General features: G+C 41.7%; 1 protein-coding gene across 1 annotated transcript; it reads left to right on the forward strand.

Moving 5' to 3' along the window:
• Positions 1 to 1,145: 1,145 nt before the first annotated feature.
• On the forward strand, positions 1,146 to 19,445 carry LOC306841686 (uncharacterized protein; the record flags this gene model as incomplete). The annotated part of the gene is made up of 6 exons (XM_079371633.1): positions 1,146 to 1,188; positions 1,351 to 1,692; positions 1,817 to 1,858; positions 18,121 to 18,234; positions 18,371 to 18,405; positions 19,212 to 19,445. 6 exons carry the CDS (start codon positions 1,146 to 1,148, stop codon positions 19,311 to 19,313), a joined length of 678 nt encoding a protein of 225 aa, XP_079227759.1. The 3' UTR covers positions 19,314 to 19,445.
• Positions 19,446 to 21,168: the final 1,723 nt, after the last annotated feature.

Here is a 21,168-nt window from a genome sequence, read left to right on the forward strand (position 1 = left end):
CATTTTAAAGAATATGCCTTTTCATTGAGATCATTTTTACAATAGTTTTTAAAAAAACGATTGTCCTGACCTTAAATACAAAAAAATTCAAAGAAGCTGATCCTAAGCTTCACTTACATGCTGCATTAGCAGTTCTTTTCCTGAAAATGTAAATAGGATCAGTTCAAGCAACAACAGAGGAAATGTAAGACATCACCAGGCCTCCTAACATTGAAAGCACACACAGGTGCAAGCAGAACCACATTGGTATACACATGAACAATAGCCTGGTATTGAATCTCTACTTTAGTGGGTACTGACTTTATATCCATCTAATTAAGTTGTTTTTAATGACTAATCCTATCAATATTTAAATCTATGAAAGTGTTTGTTCCTTCAGTTTCTGTTTTGTTCTGTTGTTTCAGATTGGATCTCAGTTTCTGAGTCTCACTCTGTAGAGGTTCAGTCTGGTGAAGAAGTTATACATCCGTGTCCAACATGATCAAACATCAGTCTTTGAAAAAGAACAGAAACAGGATCAGCAGTATCTCTCTTATGTTCTTTTCCCTCCTCTGCTGTTTAATCTGACAACAAAAGAAGCTAAACTGGCTCAAGGACTTCAACCATGCAGAACACCAGAAGTATCTGAGAAAACCTGCTTAGTGGTATTGTCCTCTCCCTCCGAGTCAATCCAACTCAGTTAAGTGGATACTGTTGTTCACATGGGGTTAATTGATTGACACCCATTAGAGTTAGTTAAAACAGCACTGTCAGTGTCTACCTGCATCTCTTATATAAAAAAGGAAATCAACTTTTTTACTCAAAGAATTCCCATCAGCAAACTGTAAAACATACTTTAAAGATCTACAGCTTTTCTCTGCTGATTGTTGGTGGTTTCAACGTCATCATACATTTACTTTAAAGTGTACAAGGAAAACACCTTTTTATATATCTGTGCACAGCGCATGTTTGAACTTTGGTCGGGGCCTCATTTCAAATATGGCTTTCGAAACTAAATGTTTGTTGCTGAACTTAATTTAGGTGCAACATGTCTCGCATCAGATGCAGGAACATAAGTGACATCAAAGGCCCCTCCTCTTTGCCCGATTTCTGCTGCTATCTTTTCAAGTTGCGGACATTTCAAAGCCACAGTCATACGCACCACGATGAACCATACACTGATAAAAGCTTTCCTCCTCTGCAGCCTCAGTAAGTGTTTCATCATTTGTCACATCATTCATATATTTCATATTGTTTGATTTATCCTCCTTACATGCATCTTATCTCGTATTTGCTAGCTCGTGTGAAGAGAAGTGTTTCACCTTCAGCTTCTGACTCTTAAGATCTCGGTCACTCATCTGTTTGTTCCAGGTTGGATCTCTGTCTCAGGTTCTGAGTCTCAGACTGTGGAGGTCCAGGCTGGTGGAGATGCCACACTGATGTGCTCCGGCATGGACCAATATGACTCAGTCAGATATTGGCTGAAAGTTGTCAAAGGAACTGACATCCAATGTGTCTCTGTTATTACCAGTCTTTCTGTTGGTGTGAAATATCCTAATGGATCCAGTGCTGATAAATTCACTATGTTATACAATAACTCTACTATCTCTCTCAAAGTCCGTTCAGTAGAATTAAAGGACTCTGGAATTTATTACTGTGGATTTAACAGAGGGGGGTGTCCAGTTCTTACTACGATACATCTAAAGGTCAAAGGTAAGATTATTTTAAAGTCTTTTCTTTCTCTCTGTTCCCATTGTCACGTTATTTCTGCTTCTATCAACATATTGTCTCATATATTTTGTTGTAAATCAGTGAAGATAAAATCTTTCTCTAATAGGCAGCAGTGATGCTCATAACAGCATGAACAACAACGGTACAAGTAAAATTCTCCAAAAGTTTTCTTAACTCAACAAACTTCTGACATGTGAAATCCTTCATGTTAAAACGCTCGCTAAATTAAACAGAGTCTGAAGCAATGATCTGTCTCTGTAAAAGAGTCAAACAGAACAGGAACTCAAGACCTAAACTTTATTAAATATGTTTCATAGGAAGCAGCGAGACAGATGAAGGCCGAGACAGAATGGACAGAAACAGTACAAGTATGATTTTTATTATTGTTTCTATAATGCACAGACTTATTGTCTTTGACATCTTAAAAGCTTAAACAATTTGTTCGCTTGTTGATATAAACCTCATAGAGCCTCATAGAACTGCTGTAGCTCTACACTGCCTACAGAACAACCAAGACTGTATTTTATACAAGTAAAGTCGTAAATATATTTTTTTGTATCAAGCCCTGACAAAACACTGATGGACACGAACTGTACAAGTACAATTTTTATTATTATTTATATAATGCACAGACTTCTCTAATCTTTATATATTTCAAAGTCTTAAAGATGTGAGTTTAATCCTGTCAGGTTTTAAAGTGTCTAAAAGGAAAATGTATTCTGACACAATGATCTGTCTTTGTAGAAGTGGAGTGTAATGGAGCAGCGACTCTGGTGAGCATCGTCCTGCGTGGTTTGACTCTTTTGCTTGTGATGGTCGTCATCGGTCTGCTTGTTAAAGACAGGACATTTCACACAGGTATGTTTCATATCTTTCTTTATCACTGCAGAAAAGTCATTCATGTTCCTTCAGTGGTCTTCAAAATGACTAAAATGAACATTGAATAAACTGACCAGATGTTTGATTTTGTCCCTCAGCAGCTGAAGGACAGAATCCAGGACACCGTGAGGTGAGTCCAATTTAAATGTTAACTTTGAGAGTGTGTAAATAAATTCAGTAATGAAGTTCAATGTTCTGTCATAACTAATTACAGACTCATATCAAACCTACTGTTTTTAGGAAAGATCATTGAAAAGGTTGCTTCCAATGTTACACTCAGTAAGAAAGTGACTCGCCTGCTTCACACTCGATGATTTGTCACTGATATTTCTGGTCTGTTATTGTCCTCTTCTCGTCCTGCCTTGATCTTGGTCTCGTTCCCTAAATGTCTCGGTCTCAGTTAGAGCGTTCTTGACTTCAACACTAGAACACATTTCTCTAAATTACAGGCTGAATAACCTTTTATCAACGACCAACAACCAAATATCACGATGTGTTCCTGCTTAAAGATCCAGAATATGTTGGCCTACTCTGGGAATAAAACTCATGTCATGTGACCACATGATGACTGTAAATACTGTCTTCACAGAATGAGGCCTCTGATTATCTGAACTGCCAAGAAGTTGTAGAGTTGACCTGAAGCTGTAAGAAGAGAGCTGGAGCCAAATGTCTTTATGCTGCTTCCACATAGAGAGAGGAGGCGACCTGAAAGGATCTTCTATCATACAGTATTACAATGCTTTGGGCTTTAACATGGCTTGTTGGTGAGAGTTAAGTGAATTATCATCTTAATATCAACTTTGACTTAATATTTACTTTTGCTTCATCAACATTGTCTGTGGCTACCTGCATCTCTTTTGGGATGTTTTTACATCCCTACATGTAATCACATGATGCTTCAGTTTATTTTATTTTTTTTAAAGGTTTGTTTTTATATGCTGCCCTGAATTTGGGTTTGACATTTTTTTGTGATGTATTTTGTGTTTTTATGATCTCAGTTAAAGACAAATTCCCCTCGGGGCAATAAAAGTTTCATTCATCCATTAAAAGATGGAATTACGTGACGGGTTCTTGCACGAGTTGCCATCTTCATTTGTCTCCTCGTTTCTCAAATTCTTCATCAGCAATGGTTTGTCCCTGTGACTTTTTAAGATGTGTTCAGAAAAAGGATCTTTGTCTGCAGAACTAGATGAGTGAGTGAGGAACACACGAGTTATCGGACAGGAAGAGAGCACAGTGTGGTTGGAGGTGGCAAAAACCATGAGGCCTGTGAATCCTAACCTGTGAGAATACAGTTTGAAATGAAGCTGAATGGGTGACTGTCTGTTGTTGGTTGGTCAAAACAATCAGCTTCTCTGATCTAGTCTGCAGGGCAGAGCTGGCCCAAGCCTCCATTTGCCCTAAGCAAAATTTGATTTTGGGGCCCTCCTATTTCTGCCAATAATATTGATTGTTGATCATTCACACACCTATTATAAACTCCTTGTTGCTCTGGTAGTGTTGTTTACATTGTCTTCAGCCTTTACATATGACATGTAATTTCTAAAGACATGGTGGTGGCCAAGAACATAAATAAGACCAATGAATGATGTCCAGGGTGCCCATATTGTTCCTAATTTCAAAATGTAAAACATTCAGCTACAAGAGTGGCCGAGGGTTGAATGATCCAAGGTATAAAGCTTTGTATTTACTGTAAAAGTCATCTCATCTCATCAGTCTTGTACATATTAGTCTTAAATTGCCTGTTTTTATTTTTAGCTGATTGTTATTTAATGTTGACTTTGTACAGAGAGAGCAAAGTCTACCAAAGTTAAATTCATTTGGCATTAACATATTTTGCTATTTGAACAGCCAGTTAAAAGATACATTTTGCTTTTTTTTAAAAATCTATTTATTTAAGATTTATTATTGGGCGTTTTACAGCCTTTATTGCAGAGGGGGGTGGTGAATGGGACCCGAAGGTGGGGAGAGAAGCAACACAAATCTCTTTGATAACCATTTCATTACATTGCAAACCTTTATCTTGGCATTGTTTTTCTCGTCTTTCTTTTTTCTGCACCTGAAGGATGTGTCCTTTTTTGTGATGTTTTTTGACTCTACCTGCGCTTTGGGCGTACAGTGACAGTGCACACTGCACAGTAGGAGAGGCAGAGCTTTGACATTTAAAAAGAGGCAGGAGGACTCACTAGGCCTACACCAGCAGCACTCTGTTGACCTAAAAGCGTGTTTTTGTACAATAATATATCTTTGATCATGTAGAAATCATCAGTCAGACTCATACATGCAAAAAATAAAAAGTAAGATGTTTTTGTTAAATGCTCTTGGGGGCCCCCTAGTGGCCACGGGGACCGAAGCAAGCGCTGAGTTCACTTGCTAACTAATTACAGACTCATATCAAACCTACTGTTTATAGGAAAGATCATTAAAAAGGTTGCTTACCAACAGTTAAAGACTTTTCTCACATAAAACAACTTTTTCAATGTCTATCAAGCTGGATAAGATAATATAATCCTTTATTCATCTTACCAGCAGAGAAATTTACAGTGTTACAGCAGCAAAGCAGGATAGCAGAAGAAAATCACACAGTGCAAAAAAAATTAAAATAGATCAAAAAAACATGCATCAAAAACGGTCATCAAGAGCTAGTACGAAAAAGAAATGTGCATCAATTAAAGAGCTATTAAAAAACATGCCTCAGAAAGGAACAGTTGAAATGCCAGTAGCTTAAAGATGTAAGTCTGTATAAACAGTATGAACACTAGTATGCACACAGCACACATAAAGATGAAATGTTATTGCACAAATTGTCCCATAAATAAATATTGCAATGTAATCAAATTGAAGAATAAAAATACAGATAAGATCAGATGACCTCTTATAACAATATTGCAAAGGAAGTAGGAGTAAATTGTCCAGTTTGGTGTGTTTTCTGATCTACTGGGAGCTGATTGGTTAAACAGTCTGACTGCAGCAGGAAGGAAGGACCTGCGGTATCTCTCCTTCAGACACCGCGGGTGGCGAAGCCTGTCACTGCAGGACCATGTGTGAGGCCTGTGTTATTTCAGGCATGTTTGTGGACAGTAGGCACCCCCCCTCTCATATCATTTAAGTATTTTTGTTTTGTCAGTTGTTAAGTATTTTGTTTTGTTAGTTAAGTCTTATTGTTAAATATATCTGCACAAAGGCACTATGATATTTTTAGTGGGTATAATTGTGGATCGAAGAAGTATAAAGTGTAACACAGGCACTTTTGGGGCAGCTCAGGGCAGCACAAGGGGTCTTTGATGCCATGCGTAACTCAGTTAACCTTGACGTCCGAGAGTGTGCAGCCACGTGAAGTTGTTGTGTTTGTGTCTCTGTGTTTCAGGTAAGAAAAGTGATGTAAATGACAGTAGAAAATCCACAGTTAGCCTTCTTTAATATTTACGGTGTGTATGTGTGTGCAGAATATTTGTATCATTGTTTGAGAGGCATAAGCATCATTTTTGGGTGGCGGATCTTTGATGCCATGCATAGCAGTTAACCTTGACGTCCGAGAGTGTGCAGCCACGTGAAGTTGTTGTGTTTGTGTCTCTGTGTTTCAGAGCGAAATAAAGAAATATAAAAATCCCATGCACGCTTGGTCCTTCGGGTATAAGTGTGCAACAAATATTGGAGGCACCGCTGGGATGATTAGCGTCGTGTAAAGTGTGACAACGTGCACGGAGAAGTCTGAGTGATGACGACGGGAGCGCGCAGCCTCGGGGGCGCGGTCGCATCCGCGGCAAGCATGCAGGAGCTGGAGGAGATAGCAGAAACAGTGTCACAGAGACTATGGCTGCTACCGAAGGATCAGCTCAAAGAGGTGTGTGTTTTTGCCAAGATCTCAAGTGAAAGTGTCACAAGTAGACGAGCGTTAATCAGATTAATCACCGAATCCATGGACAGTGTTATCGATGGTGAAGATGAAGATGTTGCAATGTATTTTCTAAAGTCACTATTAAATACAGTGGAGCAAAATCAAGAGAACACTTTAACTGTTGAAAGTCAAGAAAATACAGAGGACACAATACAAGAAATTCAGGAAACCATGAAAGAAGTGAGTTTAGAGGAAAAATATTCACAACTACAGCAAAACAGTCTAGCTCTGCATGATGAAGTGAGAAAGTTGAGTGAAAAACTGAACAGAACACCTCAAAGTCCATCTTCAGATTCACTAAATGTGCAACCTGCAGCTGTGAACAGACTTCCTGAAGTGAGAATTCAAGATTTGTGGCCAGATCGGGGAAAAAGGACAAAAAGACAGACTCTCATTCACAAACCTGATGCATCAAATTGACAGAGGTCTGAGTAAAGGACACAGCGAAGTTGAAGTGATGGAGGCAGTGATCAAGTCGATCAGCCCAGGTTTGAGTATCCGAGACATGTTAGAGATTAAAAGTGATCTAACCCTTCCCCAGTTAAAATCTATATTAAAAGGACATTTTAAAGAGGACAGCTCAACAGATTTGTACCACAGATTGGTGAACATGACACAAGACAGTCGTGAGTCACCTCAAAACTTCCTCTTTAGAGCTATTGAGTTAAAAGAGAGACTGTTACTTGCGTCAAGAGAAGTTGAATCAGAAGAACAGTATAGTCCTGAGCTCATACAGAAGAAATTCTTAAGATCTGTCAGTACTGGACTGTTAAGTGACCATATTAAGTTTCAGCTTAAGCAGTTTCTGGATGACCAGGGAGTGACAGACGACATACTTATTGACAAAATGAATGAAGCCGCTAGTGTTGAGTTAGAAAGACAGTCTAAGCAAAGGAAGAACACAAGCAGCAAAGGACCAAAAGTAAATGAGCTACAGACAGAAATGCAACACAGTCACCAGGGTCAGAGTGTAGCCAAAGCCAGCATAGGGGTTCAAGAGCAATCAGCTGAAGTGATGAAGCCTAAAAGCCGTAAAGCACCTGTGACTAGCTCAAGAGATTCTGAGCTTTATGAGACGGTTAAGTTGCTTAGAGAAGAGATGGCTGAAATTAGGAAAAGTATAGCTAACTCACAAGGGCCCACCCGCCAAAACAAAACAAGTTTTAAGCGGGGATGTAAAGTCTGTAGGGAGCAAGAAATAGGTGACCAGTGTGAACACTGTTTCAAGTGTGGAGAGTCAGGGCACTTTTCTAGAGGCTGTAGGGGACAAAGGAGACTGGTAGGGAAATCTGACGGCATGAATGTGACAATACAGACTGTCAAACCACAAGAACCACTGACTCATCGCCAAGCTGAACCAGAAGATAGAGTGCACGAGCTTCTGTGTGATCGCATCAGGCAGCTTGAGGCGGAGCTGGAGAAAAGTGGGGAGGCTCAGCAGACTGTAGGTGCTACTTACGCCAGCCATCTCTCCTTACGTCGCAGAGCCAAGTTAAAAGCCCTCATCGGGAAAAAGTGCATTGTGGATTGTTTCTTTGATGGAGTAGCAACACAAGCTCTGTGGGACACAGGATCCCAGGTAACAATCATCAATGAAAATTGGAGAAAGTCCTGTCTTCCACACACCAGGTTGAGAGGCATGGATGAGCTTCTGGATGAAGATGAGACTCTTGTTGGTAAAGCTGCAAATCAGACACCCATACCGTTTGCAGGGTGGGTTGAACTGAAGTTTAAGTTGAAATCAAACAAGGGCCCGCAGCCAGAGCTACTTGTACCAGTTCTTGTCTCTGATGAGCCAGGAGTAGCAGAACCACCAATCATCGGCTACAATGTTATCGAGCATGTGGTAATGAACGGAATGGAGCAGCACCCTGAAGTTACAACTGCTGTGGTAGGAGAAGCTTTCTCTATTGACTGTAAAAAAGCTAATGTGTTGATTCAGCTGTTGGAGAGTCGTGAGCAGAATGGCAGGGAAGGTGCTGTGAAAGTACAGGTCCCCTCTCCACAAAACAGGAAGTCCTTTTTGAACCAGAGGAGATCCCAAAGTGGCCAGAGGGGCTGACAATTACAGAGACTGTCATCTGTCTACAGAAAGGAAACTGGTCCAAGGTAACTATTCCTGTTACTAATGATAGCAACTATGACATTACCCTCATCCCTCGCACTGTGCTAGGTCAGCTACAGCAAGTCAAGGCTATTTACCCAGTAGATGTTAGACCAGCCAACATTCCTGAGAACACAGTTGTAACACCGGGTACAAGCAAAGAGTCAGACAGCAAAGTTAGTTCTCCTGACAGCTACAAAGAGGATCACAGGCAACAAATCACATCAAAACATGAGTTATGGGATCCTCCAGTTTCAGTTGATCATCTGACACCTGATCAACAACAGAAAGTGAAACAGATGCTACGAGAAGAATGTAATGCATTTTCAAAAGATGAGAACGATGTGGGATGCATTCCATCTTTGCAGTTAAAAATCAGACTGAGTGACACGACTCCAGTAAGACGCACCTACACCTCAGTTCCAAAACCGCTACACAAGGAGGTGAAGGAGTATTTAGAGGATCTGCTTAATAAAGGATGGATTACAAAATCTAGGTCTCCATACTCATCACCCATAGTCTGTGTGCGCAAGAAGGATGGAAGTTTGCGTTTATGTGTGGACTACAGGGAGCTAAATCAAAAATCCATCCCTGATCGTCACCCCATCCCTCGAGTGCAAGACATGTTGAACAGCTTGAGTGGCAGTGTGTGGTTTTCAGTACTGGATCAGGGCAAGGCATATCACCAGGGTTTTCTTGAGGAGAGCAGCAGACCACTAACAGCCTTTATAACACCTTGGGGTTTGTATGAGTGGGTCAGGATTCCCTTCGGCCTGTCCTCGGCTCCAGCAGAGTTTCAGCGCAGCATGGAGGAGTGCCTCACAGGTTTGAGAGATGAATCATCACAACCATATTTGGATGACAATCTTGTCCACAGTAAGTCTTTTGACGATCATCTACACGACATGAGAGAAGTGTTAAGTCGTTATCAGGCACACGGAGTGAAGCTGACAGCTAAAAAGTGTGAAGTGTTTAAAGACAGAGTTAGATTCCTCGGAAAGATTGTATCAAAAAATGGCTATTGTATGGATCCAGCTGAAATAGCACCAGTGCAAGCACTTAAAGATCGCAAGCCTGAGACTGTTGGAGACGTGAGGAAAATGTTAGGATTCCTATCATACTATCGCCAGTACATCCCCAACTTCTCACGCATTGCTAAGCCACTGTACAGCTTGCTTGCCAAAGAGAATATTACTAGTAGTAAAGTCAAAGAACAAAATGTGAGTAGGAGCAGGGGGAAACACAAAAAAACTGATCAGTTACCTTCAAGTCAGCAGATCACCTGGAAAGAGAACCACCAGGAAGTGCTCTGCCAGCTTTTAGATTACCTGTTGAGTCCACCTCTCCTAGGTTACCCCGATTTTGAGAAGCCGTTTGTGCTGCACTGTGACGCTTCACAAGAGGGGCTCGGTGCAGTACTGTACCAGAGACAACAAGGCAGGTTGGTTGTTATCGGTTATGGATCACGAACACTAACTGCTCCCGAAAAGAATTACCACCTCCATTCTGGGAAGTTAGAGTTCTTAGCAATGAAGTGGGCGATCTGCGAAAGATTTAGAGAGTACTTGTACTATGCACCTTCATTCACTGTCTACACTGATAACAATCCCTTAACATATGTTTTGACAACAGCGAAGCTGAATGCCACAACTCACCGGTGGATTGCTGAGTTAGCAGATTTCAACTTCTCTATCAAGTACAGGCCTGGTAAAGCAAATGGAGATGCGGATGGCTTGTCACGTATGCCACTGGACATGGAGCAGTACATGAAGACATGCTCACAGGAAATGGAACCAGAGGTAATAACCACAGTCACACAGTCACTCCAACTTGAATCATGTGAACGTGAGCCCTGGATGTGTCCAGTCACAATCACTGCGGCATGTAATGATGTAGAGAGTGAAAGAGTAGCATCCCCAGTGAAGGAGATCCCCATGGAAACATTAAGAAAAGCACAACAGAATGACCCAGTCATTGGAAAGGTGTGTGAGTATGTCATCAAAGGACAGTGGCCTCCTGTTAAAGGAAGAGACAGGCGTGATGACATCTATGTGTTCATGAGAGACAAAAATAAGTTGTATATGACGGAAGAAGGCATCCTGTACAGAAAGTCAGTGACTCGAGATCAACTAGTGTTACCCAAAACATTCCATCATCTGATCTATAGAGAACTGCATGAGGAGATGGGACATCTTGGAGTTGAGCGAACACTAAGTTTGATCCGTGATCGATTCTTTTGGCCTCATATGCAAAGAGATGTGGATCATTACGTGACAAAAGTGTGTAGCTGCTTGAAGCGAAAACGCCCTAACAAGCAAACCAGAGCACCGCTTGTGAATATAGTGACCACATACCCATTTGAAATGGTATCGATCGACTACTTGCATCTAGAGAGCTGTAAAGGAGGATATGAGTATATCCTGGTTGTAGTAGACCATTTTACACGCTTTGCCCAAGCATATGCATGCACCAACAAGTCAGCAAAGACAGCAGCTGAAAAGATCTTTGGAGACTTCGTACTCAAGTTTGGGTTTCCAGCTAAGTTGCATCACGACCAAGGTAGAGAGTTCGAGAATAAGCTGTTTTCTAAGTTGGAAGAGTACAGTGGCATTCAAGGCTCCCGCACAACACCTTATCACGCAGCAGGAAACGGACAAGCCGAGAGATTTAACAGAACACTGCTCTCTATGCTGAGAAATCTGACAGAGGAAGCCAAGTCTGACTGGAAGAGCTCCTTAGCGAAAGTTGTGCACGCATATAATTGTACACGCAGTGAAGCGACAGGATTTGCGCCATATTACCTTCTTTATGGAAGGAACCCCAGGCTTCCCATTGACATGATGTTTGGCCTAAAACCAAGTGACCAGAGCCCTTCACACAGTGACTATGCAAACAAGTGGAGAAAAAGGATGCAAGACGCATACAGGTTAGCATCAAAGACTGTTCAGGACCAGCAAAATAGAGCAAAGAAACACTACGACAAAAAGACCTTTGGAGGAGAGCTTCAGCCAGGATGCAGAGTTCTGGTGAGGAATGTGAGGGACAGAGGAGGACCTGGAAAACTCAGAGCGTACTGGGAGGATCAAGTTTATGTGGTGATTGAAAGGAAACACAAAGACAGTCCTGTATATGTGGTACAAGCTGAGAAAGGCCCAGGAAAGACAAGAGTTCTGCACAGAAACATGTTACTGCCCTGTGATTTCCTGCCAGTAGCGGAGGATGACAAGTGTGCAAAGAGAAAAACAAAGAAAGCATCCAATCCAGACAAGAGGAGAAAACAGACAACGCAAAGAGACATCTTGAGGGAGAGAGACATTGACATCAGTTCTGAGGATGAAAATGAATGGAAAGCCATCATGATTCATCCAGCAAGATCATCCGACCACGTCGAAAGTCAGTTGACAAAGGAGGCTGAGGGCTTTCAACCACAAGAAAATGACAGAGAATGGGAGCAAGACGACGAGAGAGCTGAACGGCGAGACCAGGAAGACGACATCCGGATGGTGCCAGAGGTGGAGAATGGAGATGCAGCCGCTGAGCCAGAGGGGTCATCTGATGAAGCAGACGAGAACGCGCCATCATCTGAGGAGGCAGACGAGAACGCGCCATCATCTGATGAAGCAGACGAGGGAGGCTCCGAGACACAGCCAGCTTCTGCGAGGAAATATCCTTTACGACAGAGAAACCCACCTAAAACACTAACATATAACACGTTAGGGCAACCATCAGTTACACATAGGAAGCAGTAATGTTACAAGAGGAAGTGAAAGATAGGTTAATAGTCACATGTTAAGTTCATGGTAGTGACAGAATAAATAAGTTCATGGCAAAGCTTAGGGCTAGTGTTACAAGGTAAATTCATATAGGATAGGGTATAAATGCATTTCACATTAAGTTTAGTACCAGAAAGTAGACCTCGAACATATTAAAAGACACTGGGATGTGTGTAAGGCATACAGTTGCATATGTGGGTCTGTATGAAATTGGTTATTGGTAGTAATATGGTTTCCACTTTACAGTCCAAGATACTAACCCGCAAAATGGTGGAGTAGAACTTCAGGTGTCACCTGGCCAGTGATGTCTGATGGTCACACATGACGTGAAGAGGGAGATGTACGTCATGTCATAGACTGTGGTTGTGCAGAGAGTATCATGAAAGACTGACTCCCATTTCACCTACCTCTCTAACCAATGAGTTGAAGACTGAAAGACTCTGGGACATTCTTAATGTCGAGACGACATTTATTTTGGAGGGGAGAGTGTGAGGCCCGTGTTATTTCAGGCATGTTTGTGGACAGTAGGCACCCCCCCTCTCATATCATTTAAGTATTTTTGTTTTGTCAGTTGTTAAGTATTTTGTTTTGTTAGTTAAGTCTTATTGTTAAATATATCTGCACAAAGGCACTATGATATTTTTAGTGGGTATAATTGTGGATCGAAGAAGTATAAAGTGTAACACAGGCACTTTTGGGGCAGCTCAGGGCAGCACAAGGGGTCTTTGATGCCATGCGTAACTCAGTTAACCTTGACGTCCGAGAGTGTGCAGCCACGTGAAGTTGTTGTGTTTGTGTCTCTGTGTTTCAGGTAAGAAAAGTGATGTAAATGACAGTAGAAAATCCACAGTTAGCCTTCTTTAATATTTACGGTGTGTATGTGTGTGCAGAATATTTGTATCATTGTTTGAGAGGCATAAGCATCATTTTTGGGTGGCGGATCTTTGATGCCATGCATAGCAGTTAACCTTGACGTCCGAGAGTGTGCAGCCACGTGAAGTTGTTGTGTTTGTGTCTCTGTGTTTCAGAGCGAAATAAAGAAATATAAAAATCCCATGCACGCTTGGTCCTTCGGGTATAAGTGTGCAACACATGCAAGGGGTGGGAGACGTTCTCCATCAGGGATGAGAGCTTCTTCATCATCCTCCTGTCTCCCACCACCTCCACAGGGTCCAGGGGGCAGCCCAGGACAGAGCTGGCCTTCTTCACCAGTTTGTTCAGTCTGTTCCTGTCTGCAGCCGTGGTGCTGCTTCTCCAGCAGACCACTCCGTAAAAGATAGCTGATGCTACCACTGAGTCAGAAAAAGTCTTCAGGAGTGCTCCCTGAACTCCGAAAGACCTGAGTCTCCTCAGCAGGTGAAGTCTGCTCTGGCCTTTGTTGTCGAGAGCCTGTGTGTTGTCAGTCCAGTCCAGTTTACTGTTCAGGTGAACACCCGGGTACTTATAAGAGTCCACTATCTCAATGTCCTTTCCCTTGATGTTCACCGGTGTGGGGGAAGTGGGACTGTGTCTGCGAAAGTCCACCACCAGTTCTTTGGTTTTAGCCATGTTGATCTGGAGGCAGTTCCGCTGGCACCAGTCCACAAAGTCCCTGTTGAGTTCTCTGTACTCCCCCTCGTCCCCATTGGGAATGAGGCAGACGATGGAAGAGTCATCAGAGAACTTCTGCAGGTGACAGTTTGCCATGTTGTAGGAGAAGTCTGCAGTATACAGGGTGAAGAGGAAGGGAGCCAAGACGGTCCCTTGTGGGGCCCCTGTACTGCAGATGACCAGGTCAGAAACACAGTCCCGTGTCCTCACAAACTGTGGCCGGTTGGTCAGGTAATCCAGGAGCCACGATGTGAGGTGCAGGCTGTTAAGAGCACTGGAGAAATCATAGAACTTGATCCTCACAGTGCTCCCAGCCCTCTCCAGGTGTGAGAGAGATCGCTCCATGAGGTAGATGACAGCATCATCCACCCCAATGCCTGGCTGATAGGCAAACTGCAGCTGGTCCATTGATGAGCTCACCAGGGTGCGCAGATGTTGAAGGACCAACCTCTCCAGGGTCTTCGTCAGGTGCGATGTAAGGGCCACCAACCTGTAGTGGTTGAAGTCCTTGGGGCGGGAGATATTAGGCACCGGTTCCACGTAGGATGTCTTCCAGAGCTGTGGTACTCGCCCCAGTTCAAGGCTCAAGATGAACATGTGCCTCATAACCCCACAGAGCTGGTCTGCACACGTCTTGAGGAGCCTGGAGCTGATGCCATTCGGACCAACTGCCTTCCTGACCTTTAGCCTCCTCAGTTCTCTGTTCACCTGGGTTGTTGTGAAGGACAGGCTGGAGCAGGGGGGCTGTAGGCTGGTGGTTCTGAGAGTGGAGATGTGGCTGGAAATTGGGGGAGAGAGTGGTGTACAGGGGGGTGAGATGGGGGATGGGCAATGAGGTGGGGGCAGACGATGGTGATGGTTGCAGCAGGATGGAATGGGTCGGGGGAGGGGTGGATGGCTGTTCAAATCTATTGAAGAAAGGTTTCAGGTCATTCACCCACTCCTGATCTCTAACCAGTTCAGTGTTGGAGTCCTTGTGACCTGAGATGGTTTTCAGGCCTTTCCTGACTCCACTGACGTTCTGCTGCTGCAGCTGTTCCTCCATCTTCCTCCTGTAGCTGCTCTTTCCCTCCCTGATCTTCCTCCTCAGCTCTCTCTGCACAGTCTTCATCTCCTCCCTGTCTCCTGACTTAAAAGCCCCCTTTTTGTCCTTGAGGAGAGCCTTTATTTCAGGAGTAATCCACGGCTTACTGTTTGCAAAACAGCGTACAGTCTTGGTGGGTACGGTGTACTCCACACAGAAGTTTATATAGTCCGTAATGCAGTCTGAGAGGCCATCGATGTCCTCCCTGTGGTCATCACAAAAACACTTCCCACACAAATGTCTCAAAACAGTCTTAGAGAGCCTCTTCCGACTCCGGCCTCATCACATCACTCGGTCTAAGACTGTGCAGACCCCAGATTTTAAATCAAGACCACCTCTGACAAGTTCTTTTTCCACCTAGCATCTGTGATTAGAAGGAACACACCCCTTTGTAAGAGAAGAAAAAAAAACTTTAATTCATTCATAATAAAATTTTTATCTCGGGTAACGGCTGTATCTTCTCCAATGTTACACCCAGGAAGTAAGTGACTCGCCTGCTACACACTCGATCAGGGTTTCTTAACCATGGGGCCGCGGCCCTTTGCAATGGAACAGAACCAAGATCGGCAGTATCTCTATTTTGTTCTTTTCCCTCCTCTGCTGTTTAATCTGACAAGGAAAGAAGATAAACTGGCTCAAGGACTTCAACCAAGCAGAACACCAGAAGTATCTGAGAGAACCTGCTTAGTGGTATTGTCCTCTCCCTCCGAGTCAATCCAACTTAGTTGAGTGGATATTGTTGTTCACATGGGGTTAATTGATTGAGCCATTAGTGTTAGTTAAAACAGCACTGTCAGTGTCTATCTTCATCTCTTTTATAAAAAAGGAAATCAACTTTTTTACTCAAAGAATTCCCATCAGCAAACTGTAAAACATACTTTAAAGATCTACAGCTTTTCTCTGCTGATTGTTGGTGGTTTCAACGTCATCATACATTTACTTTAAAGTGTACAAGGAAAACACCTTTTTATATATCTGTGCACAGAGCATGTTTGAACTTGTTGGGGCCTCATTTCAAATATGGCTTTTGAAACTAAATGGTTGTTGCTGAACTTAATTTAGGTGCAACATGTCTCACATCAGATGCAGGAACATAAGTGACATCAAAGGCCCCTCCTCTTTGCCCGATTTCTACTGCTATCTTTTCAAGTTGCGGACATTTCAAAGCCACAGTCATACGCACCACGATGAACCAAACGCTGATAAAAGCTTTCCTCCTCTGCAGCCTCAGTAAGTGTTTCATCATTTGTCACATCATTCATATATTTCATATTGTTTGATTTATCCTCCTTACATGCATCTTATCTCGTATTTGCTAGCTCGTGTGAAGAGAAGTGTTTCACCTTCAGCTTCTGACTCTTAAGATCTCGGTCACTCATCTGTTTGTTCCAGGTTGGATCTCTGTCTCAGGTTCTGAGTCTCAGACTGTGGAGGTCCAGGCTGGTGGAGATGCCACACTGATGTGCTCCGGCATGGACGAATATGACTCAGTCAGATATTGGCTGAAAGTTGTCAAAGGAACCAACATCCAATGTGTCTCTGTTATTAACAGTCTTTCTGTTGGTGTGAAATATCCTAATGGATCCAGTGCTGATAAATTCACTATGTCAAACAATGACTCTACTATCTCTCTCAAAGTCCGTTCAGTAGAATTAAAGGACTCTGGAATTTATTACTGTGGATTTAGCAGAGGGGGGTGTCCAGTTCTTACTACGATACATCTAAAGGTCAAAGGTAAGATTATTTTTAAAGCCTTTTCTTTCTCTCTGTTCCCATTGTCACGTTATTTCTGCTTCTATCAACATATTGTCTTATATATTTTGATATAAATCAGTTAAGATAAAATATTTCTCTAATAGGCAGCAGTGATGCTCATAACAGCATGAACAACAATGGTACAAGTAAGATTCTCTTTATTTTGTTCCTCAACAAATTTCTGACATTTGAAATCCTTCATGTTAAAATGCTCATTGAATTTGGAGTTTCCAAAAAGAAAAACAGAGTCTGAAGCAGCAAGCTTTTTAAAAATATGTTTAATAGTTAGGAATCGATCAGACAAAGGCGAGGACAGAATGGACAGCTGTGTTGGGCAGTACGCATTCCTACTAACACTTTATATTAGTAGAATTACTTTTAATGAGTAATGTAAGAAATTAGTATTACAAATCCAGTAATAATTTCACAGTTACAACCTTACTGTTATAGACTGCTACAGGAATGAGTCCTAAAACCTGGAAGTGAGTTAGCATTTTAGCGTCATGGATTCCTAACTCTAAAAGTCAATGTGGATTTTGAATGGATTTGTGATAAGTCACCTGAAATCAGTTTTAGCTTAAGAGATGTTGACATGTTGCCAAACGAGATAAACTACGTTAGATAAGACCACCCACTAGTGAATTTTAAAGTTTTTGTGCAAACTCAAAATGGCTGTTGCTAACAAGTGGCTACATGACACGACAGTGGTTGTCGGGGACATTAACGTCATCATGCCGGGAACTCTCTCATTAATCCTCCTTACAACCTGTAGTCATGTTTTTCCGGGCTCTTGTTAATATTATGTTAATAAACTACTTATTAAGCTAAAGTCTCGCAAGCTTGTCAAAACTGCAGATTAGATCAATAAACCATGACAGTCGTGGCGTCATAATAAACCAACCGCTGTGAAGTTCGCTATAGCACAACGTTAGCTTTTAACTTAACTCGGCTTCGTTAACTCTTCAAACTTCAATTAAATGGTTCTAATATGTAAAGATTATCCAGCTGAACAAAACAGCGACACATCAGAAATGTGTGTTTGACACAGAGCTTATTTTCTGCAACAATCCAAAATCCAATGTAAAAATCCCATAGGCGTAGGAACCACCAGCATAGTTACTTCCAGGTTGGCTTACAAAAATAAGTCATCACTATTCCAGTCTATTGTTATTACTCCACTTCTGATTTAAATGCAAAAATCTGCAGAATAATTTAATGGTGCATGCAGCAAAGTAGAATTTAATGTAATTTCTGTAATGCACAAACTGTCATGTTTTAAGGTCTCCAAAAGGAAAATGTATTCTGACACGATGATCTGTCTTTGTAGAAGTGGAGCGTAATGGAGCACAAACTCTGGCGTGCGTGATTCTGGGTGGTTTGACTCTTTTGCTGGTGATGGTCGTCATCGGTCTGATCATTAAAATTAGGAAACTTCAAAGTGGTATGTTTCATGATGTACTTTTTATTGCAATTGTAAAATATTTACTTTTTCTCTTTATTGATGGTCTTTAAGTTGACCAAAAACAATGTTGAGTGAACTCTAACCTCTGATAAAAATGTTTTATTTTGTCATTCAGCTGTTGAAGAAAGACAGAATCAGGCACACACTGAGGTAAATACAACTGCTTTGACCTTTATACAGTTTGTGCTGTATAATATTGACATTTTATTCATTGGTGTTTATTTAATGATTGCCTAAAATGTGTGTGTGATTATCGACATACATATACATGTTGTCCATATACATTAAAGGCACAGTATGTAAAGTCAACCACCAGAGGGCTGTCAAGCAAAAACAATAAAAAAAGATGACGTAGAGGCTGGTGGGGAATCATGGGAGTTCTCTCTGCTACTCCCCACAACCGCCATCCCTGATAATAAACTAACGTGAGAATTTGACCAAAGGAGGAGAATATGTTTCCTGACGAGCTACTGTATCTAAGTACAATTTTAAATGATGTTTTTATCACAGCAATAGTACAGCAGCTTTCAGTAGCAATTTCTGCTTCCTTCTGCAGCGACCTTTTAAGTACCATTCGGTGTTTCTACGACAACCATTAACATGTTGTCTGCCATGGTGACTCTGTCATGGCAGCGGGGACGACTAGACAAGTCCCGTTCAATCTATAAAATGACTTTCTCTGGCTTCGATGACTGTTTGAAACATTTGAGTTCATGTGAGTAGTCAACAAAAATATATTAAATGTAACCAATTTAACAGAGTAGACCAAGCCTTACAGGTCCCATATTATGCACTTGGTGGGGTTCATATGTAATTTATGGGTCAACTAAAGTATGTTCACAATCGGTAATGTTTGAACAACATGTCTATTTTCATGTTCTGCTGCTCCATGCAGACTCTCTCATCTGCCTGTGTTTTGAACGTATGAAGTATGACTGTAGATACTCTCTTTACAGAATGAGGCCTCTGATGAACTGAACTACGCAGCAGTGACATTTCGACCTAAAGCCAAAAGACGAGAGCCGGAGCCAAATGTCCTCTATGCTGCTACCAGATAGAGAGAGGAGGTGGCTGGACATAATCTTGTATCATACAGTATTACAATGCTTTGTGCTTTTGCACGACTTGTTGGTGAGAGTTAACCAATCTGTGCTTTAAATAAAGAACTGATGATTGATGGCTACTGTAAAGTGTTAAATCTCCATTTGCATTCTTTCAGTCAAAGTCTGTTGATCCAATAAGAATAGGTTTAGAGGTTGATGGAGGAGGGGTCATTAAAGATGTATTTGACAGTGGATATCTCTAATATCCAGTGTTAGATATAGATGTGTCTAACCATTCAAAGTGTGAGAAATGTACACAACACTTCAACAGGAACTAACAGCACACTGTGGTCTTAAGTCAAACCGAGAGGCCTGGTAGATCAAAGGTGTCAACCAATGCAGTTCAGGGTTTTAAGCACTCTGCTTCCGTGCAAAAATGCCCTCTGTGTCACTCGATGGAAAGACACCTTTTATCAGAGCCATCATAAACTTTTGGCTTTTCTGTTGAATCAGACCACAGGGGCCAAACTCAACATGCTTTCACTGGTTCACTGGTTTCCACTGACGTAGAAAGTACTGACCCCCCTGGAGACGGAGAACACCCCAAATAACCTCTGGAGTCAGAGACGATCTGACCCAGTCGTCCGGCAATCCCAATTTGGCTCAAAGTCACTCACATCTTCACAATTACACATTTGTCCTGCTTCAAACACATACATGTTCACGTGGTGCCTTACATATCCGACATACTGAGAGGTGGTCACATTGTTATGGTAAAACGGGTGAGGAGAAAGGATTATTGCTTCTCAAAGTTATTTGGAATATTTTCTTGAAGCTTTCAGTTCTGATATGAAGAAGAATATTTTAGAGAAATGTTCCTGGATTTGCATTTTAAAGAACATGCCTTTTCATTGAGATCATTTTTACAATAGTTTTTAAAAAAACGATTGTCCTGACCTTAAATACAAAAAAATTCAAAGAAGCTGATCCTAAGCTTCACTTACATGCTGCATTAGCAGTTCTTTTCCTGAAAATATAAATAGGGTCAGTTCAAGCAACAACAGAGGGAATGTAAGACATCACCAGGCCTCCTAACATTGAAAGCACACACAGGTGCAAGCAGAGCCACATTGGTGTACACATGAACAATAGCCTGGTATTGAATCTCTGCTTAAGTGGGTACTGACTTTATATCCATCTAATTAAGTTGTTTTTAATGACTAATCCTATAAATATTTAAATCTATGAAAGTGTTTGTTCCTTCAGTTTCTGTTTTGTTCTGTTGTTTCAGATTGGATCTCAGTTTCTGAGTCTCACTCTGTAGAGGTTCAGTCTGGTGAAGAAGTTATACTTCTGTGTCCAACATGATCAAACATCAGTCTTTGAAATGGAACAGAATCAAGATCAGCAGTATCTCTCTTATGTTCTTTTCCCTCCTCTGTTGTTTAATCTGACAACAAAAGAAGCTAAACTGGCTCAAGGACTTCAACCATGCAGAACACCAGAAGTATCTGAGAGAACCTGCTGAGTGGTATTGTCCTCTCCCTCCGAGTCAATCCAACTCAGTTGAGTGGATATTGTTGTTCACATGGGGTTAATTGATTGACACCCATTAGAGTTAGTTAAAACAGCACTGTCAGTGTCTACCTGCATCTCTTTTATAAAAAAGGAAATCAACTTTTTTACTCAAAATATTCCCATCAGCAAACTGTAAAACATACTTTAAAGATCTACAGCTTTTCTCTGCTGATTGTTGGTGGTTTCAACGTCATCATACTTTTACTTTAAAGTGTACAAGGAAAACACCTTTTTATATATCTGTGCACAGAGCATGTTTGAACTTTGGTTAGGGCCTCATTTCAAATATGGC

This window comes from Symphodus melops, assembly GCF_947650265.1.
Source record: "Symphodus melops genome assembly, chromosome: 20".
Taxonomy (NCBI): Eukaryota; Metazoa; Chordata; class Actinopteri; order Labriformes; family Labridae; genus Symphodus; species Symphodus melops.